The following is a 23207-nucleotide window of genomic DNA, read 5'->3' on the forward strand; positions in this document are numbered from 1 at the left end:
TGAAGCACTTGCTACACCATTTTTTGACAAACCAATGCATTACTTGAGGATGCAATGGCAGAATTGAACAGACCTCCCAGCCATTCCTACTCCTCTTATTTCCTCAAGTGCCAGAAGTAACTGACAATTCTGCTACACATGAAGAAATTTCACCGCAATGTACATTCTTGTCATTGCAAGTTTCTGATGCATATTCTCTTTCAAAGTACTACCGTCTTTCTATAAGGCATATTTGGGTCATTTGAACTTAGCAGTTCTGTCATTTAGATCAGCTTATAAGGAGGAGAGTCACATGGAGGGTTTTTTGCTGCACTGCTTAAGCAGAGCATAAGCGGAGCCCAGTGCTCTGGTCAAGGCAGCCAGCTAGCAGAAGCTGGAACAAGGGAACTTGAAGGCTCTGCTCCATAGATCCTCCCTGTGCTTAACACTGGCCATACACTTGGCACATCTATAATAGAGAAGCACAGCAGCTGCAACCAGCCACGTAAGAGGAGCATGCATGCAACAATCGGTCACTGCCATTATGGCATGGCCTTGTACACGTTCCAAGACAGAAATGAATGCCAGTGCTGTGCATTATTCTACACAGGCATAGCTCGGCCTGGATTTGGAGAGAAGGGCTGTCATTCTGAGCTGGACAAAACATACTAGCAGACCTGAACAAAGCCAGGCGCTGTGGATTATTTTCTATAGATCCCAACCTTTACAATTGCAAATAATTAGGAAGCAATTTCTGTATGTTATTTTTTTGGATGATACAAAGCAGTTTTTGAACTATGCATTTCTCATTATGATCAACAGATACTGGTTTCACAGGCATGACCTGTTACAGCTGGACAGGTTTATAAGAGGGAGGGAGGGAGGATTTCTGTCCAGGGTTGAAGATGAGGAACAGCTACTAATTTTTATAAGCCAATCTCCAGGTTAAATCAGTGGCTTCCAGCCATGAGCTTCAAGGCAACAGCACCCACTCTAAAAAGCTTCAGCTGTAGTAGGCAAGGAGGGGAGGATTGCAGATGCTTAGCAAATTGGGGCATCCAGGCAAAAGGACTGGCTGGAAAAAATGTGACAGTTGGGAAATCCAATGGAAATCGGTATTTTCCAAAAGGGATGCTGGTCAATATGCAGGGCAGTGATACCATCCTCTCACTTGTCTGAATGTTACCAAGTCATAGCAATTTCACCAGAAGCCAAGTACATAGCAGATCTAAAAGACTGTCTCTGGATGATATGAGCAGCTCTTTTATGGAGAAAATCACATTTCACCGATGAGGTTTTGTCTCATTATGAAGCAAGATTTTGGCAAGATTTAAAGATTCAACTTTCGCTGATGTTAATTATAAGTTTCCAGGGATAAGTGTTTTAATTGACAATCAATCATTTTCTTAGGCATGTAGGCTTCTCTCTTGCCTTTGAGCCATAAATTGTGACTATTATCATCAAGACATACTGACAGTTGTTACAAAAATAAAGCAAGCTACAAATAAAAAGATACACGCACATTTATCAAGCTTAAATTTGGGTTCAAGATTTCACTTCAGGGCAGTTATATTTTAGAATTTTATACTTAAATTCTCCACACAATTAGAATTAAACCAACTCATCCCCCCAAAAACCATGTTACTGTCATTTTAAGAAATTATTTCTATTTCAATAAAAATAATCCTTAAAAGGTTGCAACGAACACACACACATTAAAGAATATTGCTTTTCTATAAACTTCAGTAAAAACAAAACACACATCAGCAACTAGCAACAGTAACAATGACCAGTGTCTCTGAAAGAAAGAAAATGGAGGGAGAAGGAAGGAATATTTTGCGATGCTTAACTGGAGAGAGTGTATTTCAGTAAAATCACAAAACAGAAAAACCTTCAAGTTGCTTACCCCTTCCCATCTGATCCAAAAGAATATGTCCACTTCGTTTCAGTTCATCTAACTTTTGGCTTTTTTCAACTCTTTCTTTTTCAATCACCTACAAAGTGAACCCCAAAAGAGTACCGAAAGGGTAATTTTTCTTGACGCACACCCACCCACCCCGTAACATGTGTTTTCTCACTACTACCCAACACACATTCCAGTTTTCTCAGATACAGCACCTTCTAAGATGCATCTTAGCTCTGTTTGTTCAGAAGACAAATGCAAAAAGAGTTAGCTCTCTGAAGTACCAGGAAAGCAAGAAACTAGTACAGCAATACCAGGAATAAAAGGGTTGACAATCCTGCTGTGTGAAATCAGATATTGGGACACCAGCCAAAACAAGTCACTTGTGACCAAAAATTGTAATTATTTATCGTGAACCAGTGGAAAAAAAGACCTTCTTAAATAGTCCCTCCACCTCTGCAGCCTCTGCTGAGATTTCCAGTAGAAGGGAACAACAACCTGTTCTCTACAAGTCCAAATAACAAGAAGTATAGCACACTAGTAATCCACTCATTAGCACTAGTGCTTCACTCTGCTTCATAAAGAAATGGTGAGGGAAATCCTATGTGACTCCAAGATTTTTAGAGGAACAAGTTCCTCCCTTAAATCATAAGTATTGGTGAATGTTCCTGTGTGAGCCAATAGGTAGAATGCATCCACAGAGGAAAGATGAGTTCCTTGGCGACAAGGCCACAACTTCAATATCCTCTGTAATTACAATAAAGTATCTTCAAATTAAAATGTTTTCAAAACTAATGGCCCAGGTCACTACTCTGCTTTAGACTTAGTATGGTAAGTTCAGCAGCAGCATGCATTTATTTGTGGAGTTGGGAAGAACAAACACTGTCCTACCCACTTAGAATCCGACCATTTAAAAGCAGTGCTGTTCATGGGAACCTGGTGTTCATCTTGAAGCCTATTTTAAAGGGCTACAAACATTCAGAAAGATCTATAAATAAACTATTGGGAGGGTTGTTTTGGTTTTTATTTCCACCAGCACTGCCATTCCAAACATTCCTACTGGCACCATTTTGTACTACAGCACTGAGAAGGAGCCTCCTTATAGATATTTTTAAGTATTGTCTTTGATTTTGAAAACAGGTTCAGGTCCTGCTAAAGCTCCAGTAAGACTTCATTAGCAAAGCATGCTCAAGGAACAAAAAAGGATAGAATATATTCCTGAAACAGAAGGAATAAAAGATAAAATGACTATTTCATGGATCCCACAGGATCCTGTAAAATTATGTACTCTGTCTTGCAGGTCAGTAATATCACACATGAGTCGTAACTCCCAGGTTTTCTCAAAAATTAATAGGGCAAACAACATGACCAAACATTATAACAACAGACCCCTTTGGACCTGCACAGTATGTGCAAAGTGTCACAACATGATTCAAGGGGTCTCTGAGCAGCCTACTGGTCCATCTCTGCCAAAATTACAGAAGTGGTGTCAATCAAGCCCATCTCCAACTGTGAAACATGAAACCAAAATATTACTGCTTAGTGGAAAAGATCCTAATCCTGAAGACAAACATTTATTAGAACTCCGAAGGAGAATTCTGTAATATGTTTTTAAATTTCCTGTGGACTGTGCAACCCAACACCAGCAAAAATTTGTGTCCAGCTAGTCAGATTTCTGTATATGTCCACTTCTGAAACTATTTAACTAAAGAACTTAGTCCCCACAGAGCATGTGGATCAGCCCACACCTCCAGCTGACAGCCAGCTTAGAGACAAAATATACTATTCACTGGAATCCTATCTCCCCATTTTACCTTCAACTTATCTTTCATGTTTGAAGTCTCTCTCATCTTCTTGTACTCTTTGATGTCTGTGGCCTGAATGGCAGATTTTGATTTTGAAATCCAGTTCAAGAGCTCAGCACTTTCAGCATCAAACCTGGTTTAAAAGGGCAGATAATTTTTTTTGTCATTTTTCCCTATTCAGTAGGACTTGTAATTTTTAGAACAGTGTGAAAGTTCAGCACATTACTCAATCCCAAAACAGTAAAGCTGCACACAAAATTCATGTTTCTCATATTACTACTCACAGGACAGAGACACACTTTCCAAAACCTGCCATAGTAATAACCCATGGTATTAACCTTTAGGAGCAAATTCAGAATCATGCTGCTGTTTATTTCTTAGGGTTTTTTATACATATCTTCATGCAAACTATTACTGTGTCTTTCTTAAGTCACAAAAGAGATCTCTCAATGCTGAGCATTTTGAAAGTAATAAACTAAACTCAGGGGCAAGACAAATAAGAACAACAGTTCTAGATTTTGTAAAAGTCTGCAACACTACTTAGTCTGAAGAAAAAGGTATCAGCTTAAGCACTCATGACACTGACAGTGGACAAACCTTTTTAAGCACTTAGCTGACTAAAGATTAGCTTATAGCTTAATATTTTTTTCTACAGTGATTATGTCTATATTAACATAGCTTTCTTACGCCTAAAAGCACTAAGCTACAACTCGCCACCACCAAAAACCAAAAATAGACAAACAAACAAACCAAAACCAACCCAAAAACCCCAACTCCCAGTACTGTACACAACTTTAGAGAAGGACAGATATACTATACAGACCACAAGTCAGGCTCACAATACAATTATACTACTTAATACAGTGTAAATCCTAACATGGAGTAACAACCTACCAACAAATGCATAAGTGGTTGAGGGTCACTCAAAGTTTTCATGGGAAAACCTGCAAAATCCTAATTCCTGGCCATTTGTTGTTTTTAACGTAAGTAACGGGGATCAGGCAAAAGCATCAGCACATTTAGCCTATTTTAACTGACCCTGTCCTTAATACAGTTTGAACTGTAGGAAACTGTGATAACAGCTCAAATCACTTCTGCTTTCCAACTCTAAAATATTTTCTACAACTCGTGAGACACGCAGGGAGAATGGACAGGTGGATTGCTGACTACTTTACTGTCCTGGGGCACCCACCTGCACACACCACCCCCACCAGTTGGTCTAGTGGAAGGTGACCCTGTCCGTGGCAGGGAACTAGATGATCTTTAAAGTCCCTTCCAACTCAAACTATTCCATGATTCTATATATGCAAGTCAGTCAGCCACTCTCGGTATACTTGCGAAAGGAAACATCACTGTAATATTAATCTTGGTACTAAATATGAGGGAGATGGAATAGGTTTCTGAGCCTTTTTTTTTTTTGTGTGTGTGTGTGCAGTTTCTCTCTGCGTATATTTTATATTTCATGGAGAATAGAAAGAAATAATAAATAAATCAAAACACTTGGCACTTTCACAACACTTTTTAACTAAAGATGAGAAGATGTTTTTCCAAAAGAAAGTAAATAGAATTAATTATATCTTTCAGCAAAGGAGCTGAGGTACAAAGGATTGAAGACCTGCATTTTTTGAGAAACAGAACACCCATTTCCCTTTGAAATTAATGTAAGCTGCAGGCTTTCTGTTGCTCTAAAAACAAGGCTGTATGTAACATTCCTTTCCTGTTCCACAAACCCAAGCTCACAATGGCAACTTAAGTGTTCTTTACTTATGTAAAAAGCCAAGACCAAGAGGCAGGAGTCTATGTGGTATCTAGTAAGCAAGGGAAAATGGCAATGACATATACTTACTTTTTCTTTGCTTCGCTGTCGCCTGGGATTTGCCTTTTCTTTGGGGGTGGTGGTGGGGGCAACTCCTGTCTGGATTGTTTAATCACTACCTTTTCCTTTAATGGTGTTTCCGCTGCAGTCTTCTGTGAAACCTGTGACATCCCTATGCTTCCTACAGCTTGAGTTACCTATGCAAAATAATTCAGCAAAAGGATTAAATGCCATTTTTAAACACAAACTGAATTGCTTCCGCTTGGTTCCCTTTATTCCTCAATCATAAAAGCCCATTCATTCACTCCTACAAATGACAACATCTAGCTGTCATGTAGCACCTTCATTAGACACATTTCAGAGAAAAACTTCATTATTCACCTTTTATGGATGGGAACCAAGCATCAAAGTTCTCAGCTCACTAGAATTTCATGCCAGTCCAAGTGAACTAACATCAACAAAATAAGCATTATATCTGTTTTCTTTCATAATTGCTTGGTTCACAGAGAAAACCAAGATCCTTTGGGGTTATTAACACACAATTCTGTATTTTATACTCACTCCATAAAACCAAGCCTAGATCCCAGAAAGAGCTGATACACAGTGTATTTAACCTAAAAAGTCACTCAGTTCAATAGAAAGCCTCTTTAATGGGTTATAAAGTAAGTCCCATGGGAATCAACCTGTAAGTTCTAAGTATGTGCTTGATATTTAGGCAGAGTGAAAGGATGAAGACAGGATTTGGCACTCTCCAGTGCTTTGACTCAAATGCAAGAACAAATTAAAGCCACATGGCTGAAATGGAACCCTACTCAGACATTCACTCTCCCCTAAGTGGATCATGAATCAGTGCCACAGCCTTCACCATATTAACATTTTAATATCACAAAAAAGGGGCATATGAGTCATAAAACTGTCAAAATTCTCACAGAAGCCAATGGGAGTTCTGCCTAAATAAAAACATTACCAAGCACTCAAAATACTAAAATAAACATTTAACAATCCAGCTTGGCTATCATCATTACATATCAAACAAACAACTACTCTATTTTCAACAGATGAGAAATCATACTCATAGAGCATAAATGCTTGTATGACTCCCATTTATTTATCTATTCTGGGGTTTGGGTTTTGTCTTTGCTTTCTTTAGTATCAGATTTAATCCAGTCCCAGCACTTTTATAATGTTTAAAGGCATTTGCATTGATTGATAATACATGGCAAGCCTGCTTTACTCATCAGAAAAATGAAGCTTAATCTGGTGAGAAAGGAGTAATAGTACTAGTCAGGTCAACAGCTTGGGGTTTCGAAGACCAAAAAACGCAGACAGCTTTGTCAGCAGATAAAGTCCACCCCATATGGAAGAGCATTCACCTACTTCTCTAGCCTGATGCAAAGAACTCACCTAGGCAATTTTTCTGACACTATCAATGAGGTTTGCATACACACAGGCATCTAAACTAAAAAGTAATAGAGCCTTGTTAGGTACCTGGTTAGAGTAATCCTCTAGCTTCTGAACCAAACTGTCCCACCTCTGAGTTAGTTCTTCTTGATCTTGATCAATTTTACTGGATGCTCTGTCATTCCCAAGGATTTGGGCCACATCCTGACCTAGCTCATTCAGCTGGTCTAGTGTTTGCCGTTTCATACCCATGTCCTCTTTCAAAATCTGAAGTTCAAAGAAAACATTAGAAGACGACATCAAGTATTCTGCTGCCTCTTAGCTTTTAATTGCATGTTGGGGTTCAGGGAATGTACTACCTCAGCCAGATGCATCATAGATTTCAAAACAGTTCTTGTATAACAAAGCATTAACAGAGACTCTCAAAAGGAGCACATCACTGAAACAGCTCCTAGAGCAATCAGCAGTGTCTCTTGAATAACAGTTACAAATTATTAGCTCAGTTACAAGCTACACCAAATATATTAAATAAAAATAAAAATAAAAAAACCCAAACCAAAACAAAAAAAAAAAAAACACCACAAAAACACACCACAAAAAACCACCACCACAAAACCAACAAAGCACCCCACAAACTCAAACCCACACTTTGGAAAACACAGGCGACTGGTGGCCTGCAAAAAACTCCAAACCCTGTCAAAAATCCAGGATAGCTGTTCCAAAGTTTAGCACAACAACCTGGAATAGCCATGGAGTAAGCTGTACACATTTTTTTAAAATTCAAGTGAAAGAATCTGGCAAGGAGAGAATATTGGCCTCGCTTCCAAAGTATCATGCATTCACAGCTCCTACTGGGGTCAAACTGGTAATTTGCCATTCATTTAGTCTATGCGATCTGACAGGATAAAGCAGGATACAGCAATACTCACCGCTAGTTTTCGAACATTCACGCTCAAGTCCGTTTGATCTTTAAAGTTGCTTGTCTGGACCTTACTCAAAGCCTCTTCTTTCTCAGTTAACCAAGCTTTCAATAAGCACTGCAGATCATAAGAAAAATAGCACAAGAAAATGCCAAGTTAGTCAAACCACTATTGACAACTCCTTCTTTAAGATCTCTGCATGCAAGGCACAGTTCTGCTGTCTTTACATTTCACTTGGCATTCACAAAAATAGTACACTAAAGGGGGGCGGAGGGGGGGGTGGATAGGAAATATCAGAGAACTAAGTAATACTTTCCAGCAAAAGTATTTCAACAAAACCATTTCTCAATATATCAGAGTGCACCTCCCCAAAGTTACTTATAGTAACCAGATATCCAGCATAAAGCTGATGGAGGACTTACATTACAAATATATCAAAATGGTATACGCACTTCCATTCTTCACCCTTCTTCCTCTGTGATTACGAACATTTTCTCACAGAAGCTATACCACTGATAATTCAGAGCTCTTAGTCTAGGCTGCCAGTCAAAGACTCAGATATTAATCAGTCATTTACTGTTTACTGATGTAATGACTGTAGTTTACTGTATCTACATCCAATTACAAAATAACTTCAGCAAATACTATCTCATTAACTACTGAAAGCTGCAGTGGTCTTCTCTGCACAGCACAAACTCAAGGGCCTTGAACTTTTTCCACTTTTTTCTCGGAAAGCTGTCTTGGGTCTCACTTCTCTTCAGTCACACAGTCACTACTATGGGAACTCCAGCAATAACTGGCATCAGGTATCAGGAAGGATTTTTACACATTTTATGTTATGTTGCAACATACTGCTGCTGCTGCACAGCTATCTCCAAAGACTAGAATACTCAGCTCTCCATCCCACTCAGTTGCATAGCCACTGGCGCACTGGTACTCCTCTGCCTCTAAAAAAATAAAATGATACAGGAAGGCAGACCTTTTTGTTCTCTGAACAACACACTACAACATCCACTAGGCTCCTCAGTCTAGCTGTGCATTTTTGGCATTGTCCCAGAACTGACTACAGCAACTTTTGGGCCAAAGGGTTAAGGCAGTTTACACTGCCAATGTAAACCAATATGCAAAACGTACAGACAACAAATATAATGGTGGTGGAAATACCATAAGGCTCTGAGAAACAAAACTGTAACACCACATACTCCCCGCAAAAATCACGCTGGTATTCCAGCCAACATATTTATGCATAAGAGGAGCTTAAAACCCCTTCAATGTATTCAATTAATTTCTGCTAAATCAGCAGTCAAAGATAACTCTCCCTAGAAAATTGAAACATAATTATCACAGTGCTAAGAAATATCTGGCACTGATTGAGGAATTTGTTTCCCGAGTGGTGAGAATTGTGTTGACTTGGCAATGTGGTTTCCAAAAATTTTCTAGGCAGCCACAAAAAGGCTGATGCATCACTGCTGCTCATCTCTCCATCTGGTTGGACAAAATGGAAAATGATAGTACCTAAATGTTTTAGTTACTTTTGTGTTAACAAAGTGCTTATATTAAAGGTTTTAAATAGTTTCAAATTGTAACTTTTGCAGCTCATTTGATAATTCTCAAGGACAGAGAACTGTAATTCAAACCTGTTAGTAATAAATGCACTGTTCATAGTTGAACCACAAATGCAAACACAGGCTGATCTAAACCATCTAAAATAAACTTCTATTTCCTCATTACTTGTTATCTGAGATTCTACATTAAATAAACACAGATTTATTTTTTTTTCACTTTTACAGTAATTACATACAAATTAAAAAAAGATGAATGCAAAGCAACTCCAACAGCAGATGACACTCCTTACTGTAGTGTAATATTCAGAGAGGTCAGCTTTCCTCAGACAAACGTAAGAGCAGAAGATGAAAGAAGCATGTTCACATAGGGTCATCAAAACTGAGAGCATAAACTGAGAGGTACTGTCTGTATCTTGACATACGGAGCAAAGATTTTTTAGGAATCCTTATTTCTCAACTCACAGACTTATCTTGCCCAACAGTTGTCAGAAAATGTTAGCACACAATTTTCTGTATGTATGTACACATGTGCCAATGCAGTAAAGAAATACATATAAATAGATACTTGGCATTAGATAAACAAAAATCTGAATCTCAGATCCATATTAAAAACAAAGCTGCAAATTCAGCTTATCAATATACTGCAAATAGATATGGAAGGGGTCAGGGAGAAACACATATGCAACCCCAAAAATGTGGACAAAACAACCCTGTCAAAGAAACCAGGCTGTAACTGATAGCAACAGCTATATCAGCACTGCTCTGCTTCATTCAAATGTCTAAACATTCTGTGTATACTACAGAGTTTAAACAATAGCTTATAGTGATAAATACCGTCATTTAAGAAAATAAAACAATGTAAGTAAAACCTTCAAAGGAGAAGCCATCAAATTTTTTAAGCTGAGACACAAAACAAGCTCTCATACTAGGCATGCAGACCTAACACATGCAGTTGCGTTATCATGGGGTTTTTTATGCCAATAACTAGTTTGTGTTTGAGCAGTATATTTAATATACGTATATGTAAAATGTGTGATACCAAAGCAGGAAAAACTCACAATGCTGTCTTCTTCATAATTCAACTGTTTGTCTAAACTCAGCAAAAAGAGATGAACTGCATGCTTCACTATATTGACCAAGTGTTTTATGTTACTGAATAGGAAAACAGCATCTATTGATTAATTGATTGCACAATTGCGTACATGTATGCATGCCGGAAGCACATATATTTCTGTAATTACCAAACCACCAAATACTTAGTGACTCACTGTCATTTTGCTACCACGGATATTCCCACTTCTTGGCCATTTTGCAAGCTACCTTGGAAATTATTTTATAAGGAGTTCTAAACATTCAAATTTAAACTTCGGAAAATACTTCTCTTGCACTGCACAGCTACTCTACTCCTCAAGAAACACTGGGAGCCCAAACACTGACACAAAATTTAGTTTTTCAAGGCTTTTTTCTGAGAGCTGTTAAAGCCTAGTAAGTGGTTTGGGGCTTTTTTGTTTGGTTGGTTTTCTCCTCCACATATCAATGAGTCACTGTGGGTAACTAAAGAGCTACTAACCTGCTCTTCCAGCAGCTCCTGCCACAAAAGCTGAATTTCTTGCAACTTGACCCGTCGTTCTTCAGTCCAACGACATACTGCTGTCCACCGCTCACCAAGCCTCTACAAAAGCAGGAAACTCATGAACACTCATAAGCCTCACAAGAAAACCCAAAACCCTGATATTCAAAAGCATAATTTCTACTTCATAGTAACCTCTTTCTACATTATAGCTACCTCCTTGCTAATAATCACCATCATTGTATTGCACAAAGTGGACATTAAAACTTTCAAGAGCATTCACCTGTGGCCTTATCTCTGCTCTTGCTGAAGTCAGTGAGCTATTTGCTTGACTTCAAAAGGAGCCAGCAAGGTAGCATGAATTTTGTTTCAATGAATTTTGTTTCAATAAATTCTGTTTCACACTCCCTATACTTCAGGTTATGGTCTAACTTCTGACAAAAAAAAAAAGGAAACTACTTCGAGTGGCATTCCCTAGCTAAATTGTGCTCATGCCTTTAAATATATTTCCCCAACAGATTTTAACTTCCTACTGAAAATTAAGAGTTGTACTGTGCATTTTCCCATTTTCATGAAACTGCTGAAAGGATACACTACAAAACCACCTAGGTCACTGGGAACACAAACAGTGTGACTCATCAGGAATTGAGTTGAAAGTCATGACAGCACTTCTGCAGGTTCTACCATGAGCAAATTTAAAAATTATTTACATTAATATCACTTTAAAAAACATTAAATTGCTTTTCTAGAATAAATTGTCTTTGAACAGAAAAATTTTGAATACAGTTATATGCAAAGGTTTTAAGTGCTTGCTACGAGATCTTAAAAAAGAGGGCTCCAACATTTTACCTGCAATTGTTCCTCCAGAATAGCTGTTGCACTTTCCCCACTGCTTTCATCGACAATGACAACCATGTGCGTTAGGGAGTTTACCTTCACCTGTTCCGTCTCTAGGTCGCTCTGCAGGCTCTAGAAGAACAAATCAGAGGTTACCAACTTTGATTACATTTGCTAGTCTGCTATTTTGGCCACAGTGACTAACACGACTGCTGTGGCAAAGTACTTGAGATTCAACAGTTAAGCACAGATTTTACCACTGGGAATCACTTCACAGTTTAAATAAATGTAAGCAAAAGACTGCTAGAAGTGCACTCAAAACAATCCTGTTAAAATGTTGGAAAACATGAAGGAGTGCTTTAAGCTGTATGCACCATACTTGACTAGAAGAATCATATGACAACTGCATTGACTTTCTATATATCTACTGCTATAGGTAAGACAGCTTAAGTGTTTCTATAAAAAGCTATTATTCTTAATAAGCAAGTAGCATAGGGCATGTCAAACAGGGAAAAATCACTAAGAACATTTGTCTCTTAACAGTTGGCAATGTAATTCTCGTAAGTATCAACAGTGCTGTAATTGATCATGATGTTCAAAAAGAATAATTGAAAATTGCAGAAAGCATGCAGTTCTAATTAGTTTTAAATAATTTGTAGATTTAAGTATTCATACAGCTCCTAGAAGAATAGATTCCATGGTTAAAGCCTACCTCCGAAATATCTCTGCCAGATCAATATACTTCTACAGTACTGTAAATATCACTTTTCATCCCAGAATATCCTAAGCTACTCCATGAACAAGACACCTCAAACTCCCCAGACTTTGGAGACAGAGGAAAGAATGCAAATGTGGCACAGGAAATTACACAGACTAAAAATACTACACAGTTCTTGCCCTGTGAGATACGTCCCATGCTGGGGAGAAGGTCAAACCTCAGCAGTGGTTACGAAAACCAAAGCTGCAAACATGACAAGTCTCGAAAGCCCATTTTTCTCCCTCAAAAAAAAAAAAAAACCACTGCAGGCTAGAAAGGCTGGACTCTCATTTGGAAACTCAATTGAGAGACAAACCACTTCAAAAACTTTATGCCACATCAGAGAGCAGTGCCTATGCATCCCCTTAGGATGCGATCCCTGTAAAAGCAAGGACTGGAATCAGTGACTTGGGAGGCCCTTCCTAATAGTTTAACTCCTGCATTATTTTAATGTGCAAGTCTTAAGCATGCTTTAGCAATGTCTGCCAGTCATTAAAGGCAAGTTTGTCCACAGTATGTTCCATACTGTCCCTCACACCAACAGTTTACCTGGAGAGCTCGAAGTGAGCTCTCCAACAATAATTTACTTCCTGCTCGAAGTGAGGGTAACACAGTTTGCCTTACAGGTTTCGTCTCCTGCATGAAGCCAAGATAGCAGTTTCTGCTATAGTCATCAGCACTCAAGTGTTAAGAAAGCACTTCCAGAAACTTCCAATTCCTTTCTACCCCATCATCGTCCTTCTCCAAACATCAAATGCAGCCTCACAGCACACAGCCGGGTATGACTACTGGCGCAATCAAGTTTCTCAGCTAAGGAACCCACCACTGTACACATCTTTCAAATACTTCTGCCATACATATTACATAACAGACAAAAAGGTTTACTTTATGTTCTTCCAGCTGTTTTTGAAGAGACTCCAAGTCTTCTGTTAAGAGCTGAGTTTCCATCTTCTGAATGCGTTCTTCTGTCACTGTCAGCCAGTCAGACAGCTGCTGCAACTGCCGCTTCTGGAGCTCCATCAGCATGTCATGCAGGCTGCAGGGGGAAGCGTAGGTAGAGTTATTTCAGAAACAGTTTTCCCAAGGAAAGAAACTAAGTTCTAGCTCCTACAGGAAAGAAGCAAGGCCATTCATAAACCAGTTAGCTATTATCCAATAAAATGTTCCCATTAAGCTATGGAAAATAGTTAAGTATCCTTGGGTTTTTTCCTCAATAAAAAGTAGTTAGTGAACTATGTCATTTATATTGGGAATTGCCTATTGCAACAGAAATTTGCTGCTAAGAGAGCCTCTGTTGAGGGTTGCAACAAAATGCAGTTTCTCCCTTGATGTGCAGCTCTCAGCTTGATAACCCACAGGCGGTAAGAATTCTTCTAAGTGCTTTTTGGTTCTGTAAACATACATAGCTATCCATGCCTACTGTATGCTTTATTGAGGAAGTTAAACTACTGAAACAGTATTAAAACACATTTATGTAACTACTGCATATGGATATCATATATAGTCTGGCACATTTACATAACAGCCACAAAATACTTTTATATAAAAATAAAAACCCAGTTATAATAATTTCTTTTATTTCACCTTGTAAAGTATGAAAAAGGTGGATTTCATGTCACAAACCAGTGGTTGGTCCTGCAGCTCTAGGTGAGGTTGTGGGCATGACTCACCGGGATTGCCTGTCCATGCTCTCCACCCTGAGCTCCTCCCAGCGAGAGTTCAGCAGTAGCATTTGCTCCTGGATCTCGAATTCCTCTTCAGGTGACAGATTTCCCTGGGCCACCAGTTGGTTTCCAGCCTGCAGAACGCTGCCCACACTGCTCTGGTGTGCAGTAAGTTCCATCATAAAACTCTGGAAATGGTACAACCAGCCATGTCACCATGATGTATGAGCTCCTAAGGGAGTTTATGAATTTCTAAATGTCCTAATAAATTGTCACGTTTGAAATAGTGCTGCAGAATGAACTAGCACCATCAAACACATAAGCGTGTCAGACCTGTACCTCTCTCTGAGCTAAAGATTCACATATTTACTATACTCCCAGAACACCTCTTCCTTTGGTTCATGGGTTTAAAACTGTAGCACAAATCTTCATATTGATCAGCATTCAGATTTTAAATTCAACCCTATACAGTAAGCTGACACAGGATAAAACTAAAGCATCTAACATGACACTTGAAACTTCTAGCAACATTAGAACATTTGTTCAGACTTGGAACAGAACCAAAGCAATATAATTTGAAAACAAGAATAATTTGGAAGAAACAGCATATGTTTCTGAAATAAACTATGCTAATGGACAGAGAGACCACTGAATTAAATTGACATGATTATCGTTTTCAACATTGTCCTCATTTAACAGTAAGTGACATAAGGCTGACCAGGCTTTTTAGTAGTTGGCAGCAGAGAAGCATGAATCAGACTGGATCAGGCTGTCTTTGTATTAAAGACACCAGTGAGCCAGCCACTGAAAGCTAATAAAAAAAAATACATTAAAGTTTCAAAGCATGTTTCACTGTAAGTTCTCCTAAAATCTTTTTAGGAAGTAGATCTTCTATTACACCTTCAAGAAGCTATTATTTGTAAAAAACAAAACCCTCAAACCTCTCCCCCCCAAAAAAAAAAGAAGAAACCCATAACCAAAAACAAAACCAAAATACACCTGAACAAGAAAACCACAACCACATTCATTTAGAGCTGCATTAAATTTAGAAAAAGCAAGACAAAACAAACAGCACACATCAAAACCCCAATGAATTTTCAAGAGAAGCTTACTTCATGAGTGGAAAATTGCTCTTTGACTTCCTCAACATCACCAGATATTTCTTCCTGCTCCCGAAACGCATCCTCAGCTGACAGCAACCATGTAAGAACTTCTTCCAGAGCAACTTGGTAGCTATCCAAGTCCATATCCACCTCTGTCACCGTGCTGGGAGTCTCTGCTCTAGAACTGCCCTGCTCCTCTTCAAGTGCTACAGCCTAGACAGCAAGAGAAGAGTGATGTCTCAGAAGCGCATAGAAGATGCCTTCCCAAATCATACTAAGAATAGAACAACTAAGATTCTTTTTAATCTTTCACATAATGTTAAAATAGACATATTTTAATGAGAAGGGCCACAGCCACCACTAATGAACGGATCCCACACCCAAAAACCCATCACTACCACCACCACAAGTCCTGTGGCAAAATCAGTTATTTTGGCCACCTTCTCCACCTTGCTAAGAAAAACAAGAAAGAAAAGCAGAAGAAAAAGCATAACAAAGACAGAACTTTATACCTCAACACACAGGATTTTGTACGTGATTCAGAAAAGAAGCAAAAGGAAGACAGAACAACCGAAGTCAATCACAAAGATGCTATGATTTTTCATATTTTCCCAACCATGTTCCCCAAGATGGAAGGCATGTTCCACTGCCTTCTCCAGACAAAGCCTGAAGAGCAGCTAAAATTACAACTCAAGAAAAGCCAGGCAAACTTTGATGACAAACACACCTGTTGCATGTTGAACTCTCCATCCTCACATTCCTGCTTGTACCTCCTTGGAAGAGTCTCCACCTCCCGGATGTCTTCCATAGTGACTTGCTTAGGAAGGACCTCAAACAAAGAGGTTAAATACATAATAATAGACTTCTTGTCTGGAAGTTGTACAGCAACATCTGCATCAAAAAGATAAAATTGGGGAGAGAGAAATGAAGATGCTGCTTTTCTAAATCATTACTTAGAATATTAAGACTTTACATGTAGTGTAAATCACAAGTTCTTCTCTTAAGTAGCCTTTAGTAAGCTTTAAGTTAAAGGCTATGTTTGTCATGTTGAAGGCAGTATGAAGGAGAAAAAAAAAAAATAGGTTTTCCACATTTGGAAGTAATCTCACATTAAAGTTTGAGAGCTTTCTTACAGAATGTAACTTCGGAGGCTCACTTCAAAGCAGAGCAACAGCTCAGGATTTTAAAGAGGAGCTGTAAAATTTTCCTGGTAAGCATTCCTATCCTCTAAGTACTCACAGCTCTAGCAGCTACTGCTATTCACATATATATAAAGACAAAAGATTGTGAGCTCTTAAGCTATTCCATTCTATATAATTTTCTACTTCATCTTAAGCAGCATAGACCCTTGCACAGTAGAATTCTTACTTAAAATAAAACAAAGCCAGGGCACCAACTTCATTTTCTGTATACTGTCTCTGAATGGTAAGTCAATCCGAACCTCCACATTCAAGAAGTTGAAGCATACACACACAGACATACCCCTACCCTACAAACTACATTCTCTTAAACCTCAATTTAAGGACTCTTAAGAAAATATCATTGCACAAAACTACTAAAATTTGTATTCACAGTAGATGTCAATACAAAAAATTTCTTTCAAGAGAGTTCAAAAAAGCTTCTAGTCAATTAAAATAACCACATCCCACCTTCAGGATCCAACAAGTTCTCAATTCCTAAGTGGTTCTTGGCTATGCCGAAAGCATGTTCCAGTCTCTCAACTGGAGACATCTTTATAACTTTATCCCAGCTAAAAAGCTCAGGTCTAAAAGTAAAGACAAAACAGGAAAGAAAATAGTAAATTTTATCTGAAGAAAAAAATTCCATATGATGCAGAATATGAAGTTATGGATATGAAGGTAGCTACCCAAGCAATATAGATATAAACATACATGCAAAAAATAAAGAAGTGTACATACACAAATGCATAAACTCAAATACATGCTTTCTTTTTATTAGTGAGAAACTGGTAATCAGAAATCAATTAACTGATTGCATGTCCACCGCAACATCAACCTTTCATTCCATGTATTCTATAAATACAGTCATTGACTGCAACAGGACATTAAATACTATTGACTAGAAAATAACCAGACTCTGTGTTTAAAATTTATTCCAGAACCAGTTTTTTTCAACTGTTTCTTTCCCGGCATTTCTGTTAGTACATGCTTTCTGCATCAGGCTCTGCTGGGTAACCAAGAGTCATTGCTCCTGGAGAGCCTCATTCCAAACTTGTTATGTGGCTCAGTGACCACCCCAGACCATCACAGCTAGGAGCAGCAGCAGTCTCCACTCACGCTCACTCACCCTTCCCACGGCCTTTTTCCCCTCATTAAAAAACACCCCATCACAAGTCCTTATGAGAGTCACAATTCAAATCAGACTGAGCTGCTGATCGATTTACAGTGTCAGCAGCCTTTATCTCACAGCAACATTACCCAAACCAAATCTCCAGGCCAGCCGTGCACCCAAAACCTACTGCCAAGTCTCAGGGGCAAAGAATAGAGCATGGAGCAGGAAGTGGGGTCAGCAAACAGAGCCCCTCCTAATGGTACCTACACCGAAAGGGCACGATCAGCCCAGTGCTACAGCACCACAGCTGCAATTAAAATACTTTCCTTTCCCCTGTAATAGTGGCTTCTCATTAAAACACTGCTATCAATTCTATGCTTTACAGAACTTGGGGAGGAAGAGATGGGCTCGCCTTTAATTCTTTTAATACTTAATTCAGTTGTAAATTGACCTCAGAGTATCCTTTCAACATCTGTCAAGTCACTACACTTTGTGAAACAGCAAAGCCGTAAGCCAGCAGGGTCTGAGAAGCAAAAAGCCAGAGGAAAGTAGGGTGAATGTGGAAATGAGATATACATTGATCCTGACACAAGCTACCGGGATACTTACCTCCATGCAAGAAGCAACAAGGATAACCCCATTGATTCCCATAAAGCTTTAGCAGAGACTCTTACTTTGAAAAACACATTTCACTAAGTATATTGTACATGTGCTACCTGCACACTGACGAGGTAACACAAATTTTAGTAAAATGCAATCTAGGAATTTAACTATGACAAGAAAATCATACCGAAGAGCAGCATTCAATTCAAAGAGGAACTAAGCTAATATTAGGAAATGAAAGAGACTAGCACAGTAAAATGTTAAATGTCCTATTACCTCATATAATTTTATTAAGTACAGCAACTGTTTCTAAGTTACTAGACATTATAGCCAAGAGGTAACACTGCTAACAATTGTTGATAGATACATAAAGAGAAAAGCAAGCTACTAAAGCTCTTAATTGGATCCACAAAAATTCTCCTATATTAAGCGTCATATTAAGCTAAATTAAAAAAGCAATACTGAAAATGCCCTTAAGCAGGGAAGCACTACTGTCTGCGTAAGCTAAATAGCGTTGTTGTCCTTCTGTAGCCTGCCCCAGTCCCCTTGTTCTTTGCAAGTGCCTTTTAAAGCTTCTCTGTCAAAGCTGACCTAAATATAAACCCAGCTCAAGATTTCTCAGAAGTGTGGGGAAAATGGTGCTTCCCTGGCTAAAGAGTTGGTGCCCAGAGACAGAAAAGCTGAATTCTGACACGCAACTGCCAGGCCTCCAGCAGGAAGGAATAAAAGGCTCAGTGATCAGCAGAGCCAGGTAACCGAGTAATTTTGGGAAGCCAGAGGAAAGCACAGTTACTCAAGCTAAAGTTTTCAGCAGGGGCTTTTGCTACTTAGCTACTTTTGCTACTTTAATGCTTTTCAGTACTGCATTTGCAGTGCTCTGAAAAAGGGGCAGAGCTCACAGACTTCAGATCCCACAAAGCCCAAGCACATAGTCACAACACATTAAGGATAACAGACAACTTGAAACCGATTTTGCTACCTCTCCGCTTATGCTTCCCTCAGGTCACCTAGGTCTCACTTGTGTCTAAAGCTGGCACTGTTTCCATCACAAAGCTTCACATGTTCAGCAGCAGAGCTAGCTATGCCTCTACAGGCAATTATGCAGGTATGAAAACCACAAGTATAGCTCACATCATTCAGAGAAGGGACTTGTTAATACTTCTGAAGCTCCAGAGAGACCTCTGCTAGTGCTGCCCTGCCTTTCCAGAACAGTCCTTCCAAACTTCCAGGAGGCCTCAGCCTGGTGCAGGCACTCCCCACACTTCCATGGAAGCTAAACACAAGCCAGGTCCGGTCTGCAAGGCACACAGGTACGTCAAGGCAAACACATCCTGAAGCCTGTGACAGAAACTACTGTTTCAGTCAGCACAGGCCGAATGGGCACTTGAGATCAGAGAACAGTAGGCTCAAAAGGAGCACATGCTTTTGCAAACACTTTGTATCTGCTGGCTATAAATATTCTGGGTATTTGTTAAGCATTTGCCATGACAGACACCTGTGGCCAGGACGTCTGGTTAAATTCTAGAAATTAACATACCATTACCATGTTAAAATGGTTATTTATGGTTTAGAACAGTCATCCCATGCAAAGCAATGAGCTGACTTCATCTAAGGTGCACTGGGTCAGAATGGATTGCCCAGAGGTAGATCTCAAAGAAAAGCTTTAAAAAAAGAAAGCAAAAACATGGCATGAAAGTTTCATAGGAGTCTCTATGGATGATTTCTTTAAACTACTGAAGAGTTCTCCAAAAATCAGAAAGAACACAAAAGGTCTAGGCACAGAAGCTTTAACACCATTCCTTATAAAGTATAATGAACAAACTAATGAATACTCTACAGCTACCTGAAGTATTCTATTACCCTTTCATTCTTTTGCTCAACAGTTCTCCTGAAAGAGCTGCATATATTGTCTTTCAAGTCAGATATATTCAAAAATGAAGAAAAGCCACAGTCTGTCTTATTTCTTCATTTTGACGCTTCCTACTAAAATGATATGGCAAACTCTGCCTGAAGGAATGTTTCCCTTTGCAGAGGAGAGAGAGCAGGAGGAAGGAAGCACAGGGGAAGGAGGTGGTCAACCCCCCCTGCCGAGACCCATTCAGCACATTCACTGTGTAATGCATACTAAGTGGGATGTAAATCCACCTCAATTAGCAAACGTGCATGCATGTGCAGGAACTGAGAGAGTCACACTGCTGCGTTGCCTCCAGCCTTTGCAAGGTTCTGGTAGTATCCCTCTACAGTTATTGTTACCACCAAAAAATCCCCAAACCCAAAACAACGAATCACTGAAACAAGCACTGAAATAGAAGCCATCAAATGCTCAAGCATGAAGATGTAGGGAAAAAAGCTGCCTACTTCTCTAGGTCTAAGATAAACTGTTTGCTACTTACTTGTGCCTGTGAATGACAGCATTAAAGGCGAGTCCATCTGCCCAGCTTGTTGTGAAGTTCAGAACATTGACCTGACTGTAAGGTCTTGTGGACTGCCGAACCCAGCTCAGCAGGATCTTCTCGCTGTTGGTCTGCTGCAAATCTGACATGATGTTCTTCATGACATCCTTCACCTGCAAGAAAGCAGCAACTATACCTTACAGCCACGTTCTCCACTTCCCTGTTTACAAAACCTTTCAACCAAGCTATTCACAAATCATGAAAGTACCTTTCCCGTTAAAAGCTACTAATCAAATTCTAATTCCTCATGTGAAATTTGGGAATAGGAGTCTCCAGGCCATCTTTGCCCTCTACTGGTTACAAGAACCAGTAATGCTTCATGCGATAATGACACATCACTCTTAGGTTACAATCCTCCCCTGCTCCCCAGTGCTGCCTTCACTAAGCATGAGGTTTAGTATTTCTCACTGCCTCGTGCTGCAGTTCCATCAGTAAGCAAACCCCCAAAATACAGCTTGCAGAGGTTTTCTGCAAAATGAGGCTATCTGCTCAGCTAACAAAAGCAGTTTGCTGCTCGGGTACTATGCATAAGCATCTGCCAAATTCCCTCCAAGTCAATTCAATGATCCTTCCAGGTACCTGGATAAACCAGGATCAAAATTCAACCTATAAGACTGAATAACAAACCTATAAAGCAGCATGTAAAATGCAAGTCCAACACAGCTACCTAGATAGTAAAACACCACCGGTTAACAGAAGCACATAAAAGCCTTGAGGAAGGAATATAAGTACAATCTTTCAGCCTGAAAACCCCCTCTGTAATTAAACACCAGCAGGAACTAAACTGAGAGGCTGAGTACAACTAAGCACATACAAGAATACGTATCACAGGAGGCAGCCAATAGACAGAGATCAGAAACTAAACACTGGCCCGCCTTTATTTACCAGCCCAAAATAGAAGCAGTATTTTCTGCCACCAGAACCCTGGGAAGGTTTGTTAGAATCCCAGCAGATCAATGTGCACGATTCCTGGAAAGGAAGAGATCTCCCAGCAGCCTCTCACCTGCCAGTGCAAGATAATGCTCCAGAGCAGCCCCAGTGTCAGCTTGTGGTTTCCATCAACAATGTCAGTTCCTCCAATATTCACCAACTCCACCTGGAGAGGTCAGATCAATTCTATATTAAACATTGTTATCACAGATTCAAGCCACAACCCCACTCCTGGCTGTCCCGCCACGTATTATAAAGTGCTCTTAAATAAAAGGTAGTTAGAAAGAGGAAACTGGAGATGACAAAAGTACTTGAAAAGTACTTTTCAAAGACAAAAGTATTTGAATTTGTCATAACAACTACTTAAACAACATGACAAAAGATGACACCAAAGAAGATACTCTATTGGGAGAGTTTTATCCTCTCTTCCAATATACAGATGTCTATCAGCATTCAAAAATGATCAGTAGAAATGCAAACACTAAGGATTAAAGAAAAAAAAACCAAACCCACAGTTAAGCAGTCCTGCTCCTAGACACACTCAGAGATATTAGAGAACCGTGAAAACTCTGTAATTAAGAATAGGTTTGTCCTTTGCATGAACCAGCATCTAAATGGGACAAGTTTACACAAGGAGACCAAAAGCTGAAGGGAAAAAATATTTTTTTAAGCTTCCTATTGGCATAGGACCCCACGTAGACTTGGTGATGATCATTAAAAACATAAAAACACAGAGAGACAAGGAAATCACTTTAGTAAGTGAGATAGGAGAGGCTACCTTCTCCTGCATCAGGTACTCAGCCCTCAGAAGAAGCAAAGCTTAGCAACACTACCACACTACTCACTTCGTGCTGCTTTAGAGTCTGAACTGAATTGGGACATCAAGCCTCCATTCAGCCAACACAGAGAAAGCAGCACTAACTCTAAAGCACCTTTTGGAGGAGCCAACAGCAGGGCATTGCAAGTGTCATCACCATGCCTCCACAAACCAGGCTAGGGACAGCTGCCTACAGCAGAAGATGTAGATACCTCCCTGGGTATATGTACACATATAGCAGATGCTGCAACACACTCCCACACAGGGCAGATGGTGGGGTTTCGTTCTTATAAACAACCTGGAGCCAGGAGCATCTCCAACCCCAGGGGCAAAGAACATAGTGCATTTCACTTTGATGGGGAAGCTTTTTTCTCCCTTTCTCATCTCTGTTTCAAAAGTGTTATCCACAGTGCCTACCAGGAACACCAAGAACTGTATCTGCACATCGCATGGGATGAGAACTGGTCATAGAGATAAAACCTGCACCAAGGAGGTGGCTAGCAATTAAACAATAGGGACAGCCACAAGGACAGTCACAGACAGAGCCCACACTCTGGCTCTCAGTGGATGTTGACTACAACGACAGAATAGACAAGAATAAAATTTCATTTTGTTTTAGAAGATATTGCTGACATATACGAGTGTAATGGTATTCCATGCATATTTTTTCCTCTTATGACACAATCACAAACAGCTTCAATTCTGCAAAATGTACTTGTAACCTCGTTTTCAGATATCATCTTGATCATTTCAGTTCCGTATAGGTCTCTTGGTTAGGAGAATCAAATTAAA

The 23207-nt window shown here is 39.4% G+C and overlaps 1 protein-coding gene across 6 annotated transcripts in view; it reads right to left on the bottom strand.

Moving 5' to 3' along the window:
• UTRN (utrophin) overlaps positions 1-23207 on the bottom strand; it is a 374126-nt gene that overhangs the window by 265654 nt on the left and 85265 nt on the right. For 5 of the 6 annotated variants that reach the window (XM_030500119.1, XM_030500120.1, XM_030500121.1 and 2 more), the window contains 14 exons: positions 21672-21764; positions 20609-20781; positions 16970-17085; positions 16048-16211; positions 15330-15533; positions 14224-14405; positions 13439-13589; positions 11809-11928; positions 10960-11061; positions 7834-7941; positions 6992-7171; positions 5534-5700; positions 3697-3820; positions 1886-1973 (listed from right to left, as the gene is read on the bottom strand). In XM_030500119.1, the coding sequence (XP_030355979.1) occupies positions 1886-1973; positions 3697-3820; positions 5534-5700; positions 6992-7171; positions 7834-7941; positions 10960-11061; positions 11809-11928; positions 13439-13589; positions 14224-14405; positions 15330-15533; positions 16048-16211; positions 16970-17085; positions 20609-20781; positions 21672-21764 (1972 nt within the window). The remainder of the gene's footprint in view (positions 1-1885; positions 1974-3696; positions 3821-5533; positions 5701-6991; positions 7172-7833; positions 7942-10959; positions 11062-11808; positions 11929-13438; positions 13590-14223; positions 14406-15329; positions 15534-16047; positions 16212-16969; positions 17086-20608; positions 20782-21671; positions 21765-23207) is intronic. The other variant, XM_030500123.1, reaches the window with a different exon arrangement.

The sequence above is a fragment of the Strigops habroptila genome, chromosome 10 (assembly GCF_004027225.2).
Source record: "Strigops habroptila isolate Jane chromosome 10, bStrHab1.2.pri, whole genome shotgun sequence".
Lineage (NCBI taxonomy): Eukaryota > Metazoa > Chordata > Aves > Psittaciformes > Psittacidae > Strigops > Strigops habroptila.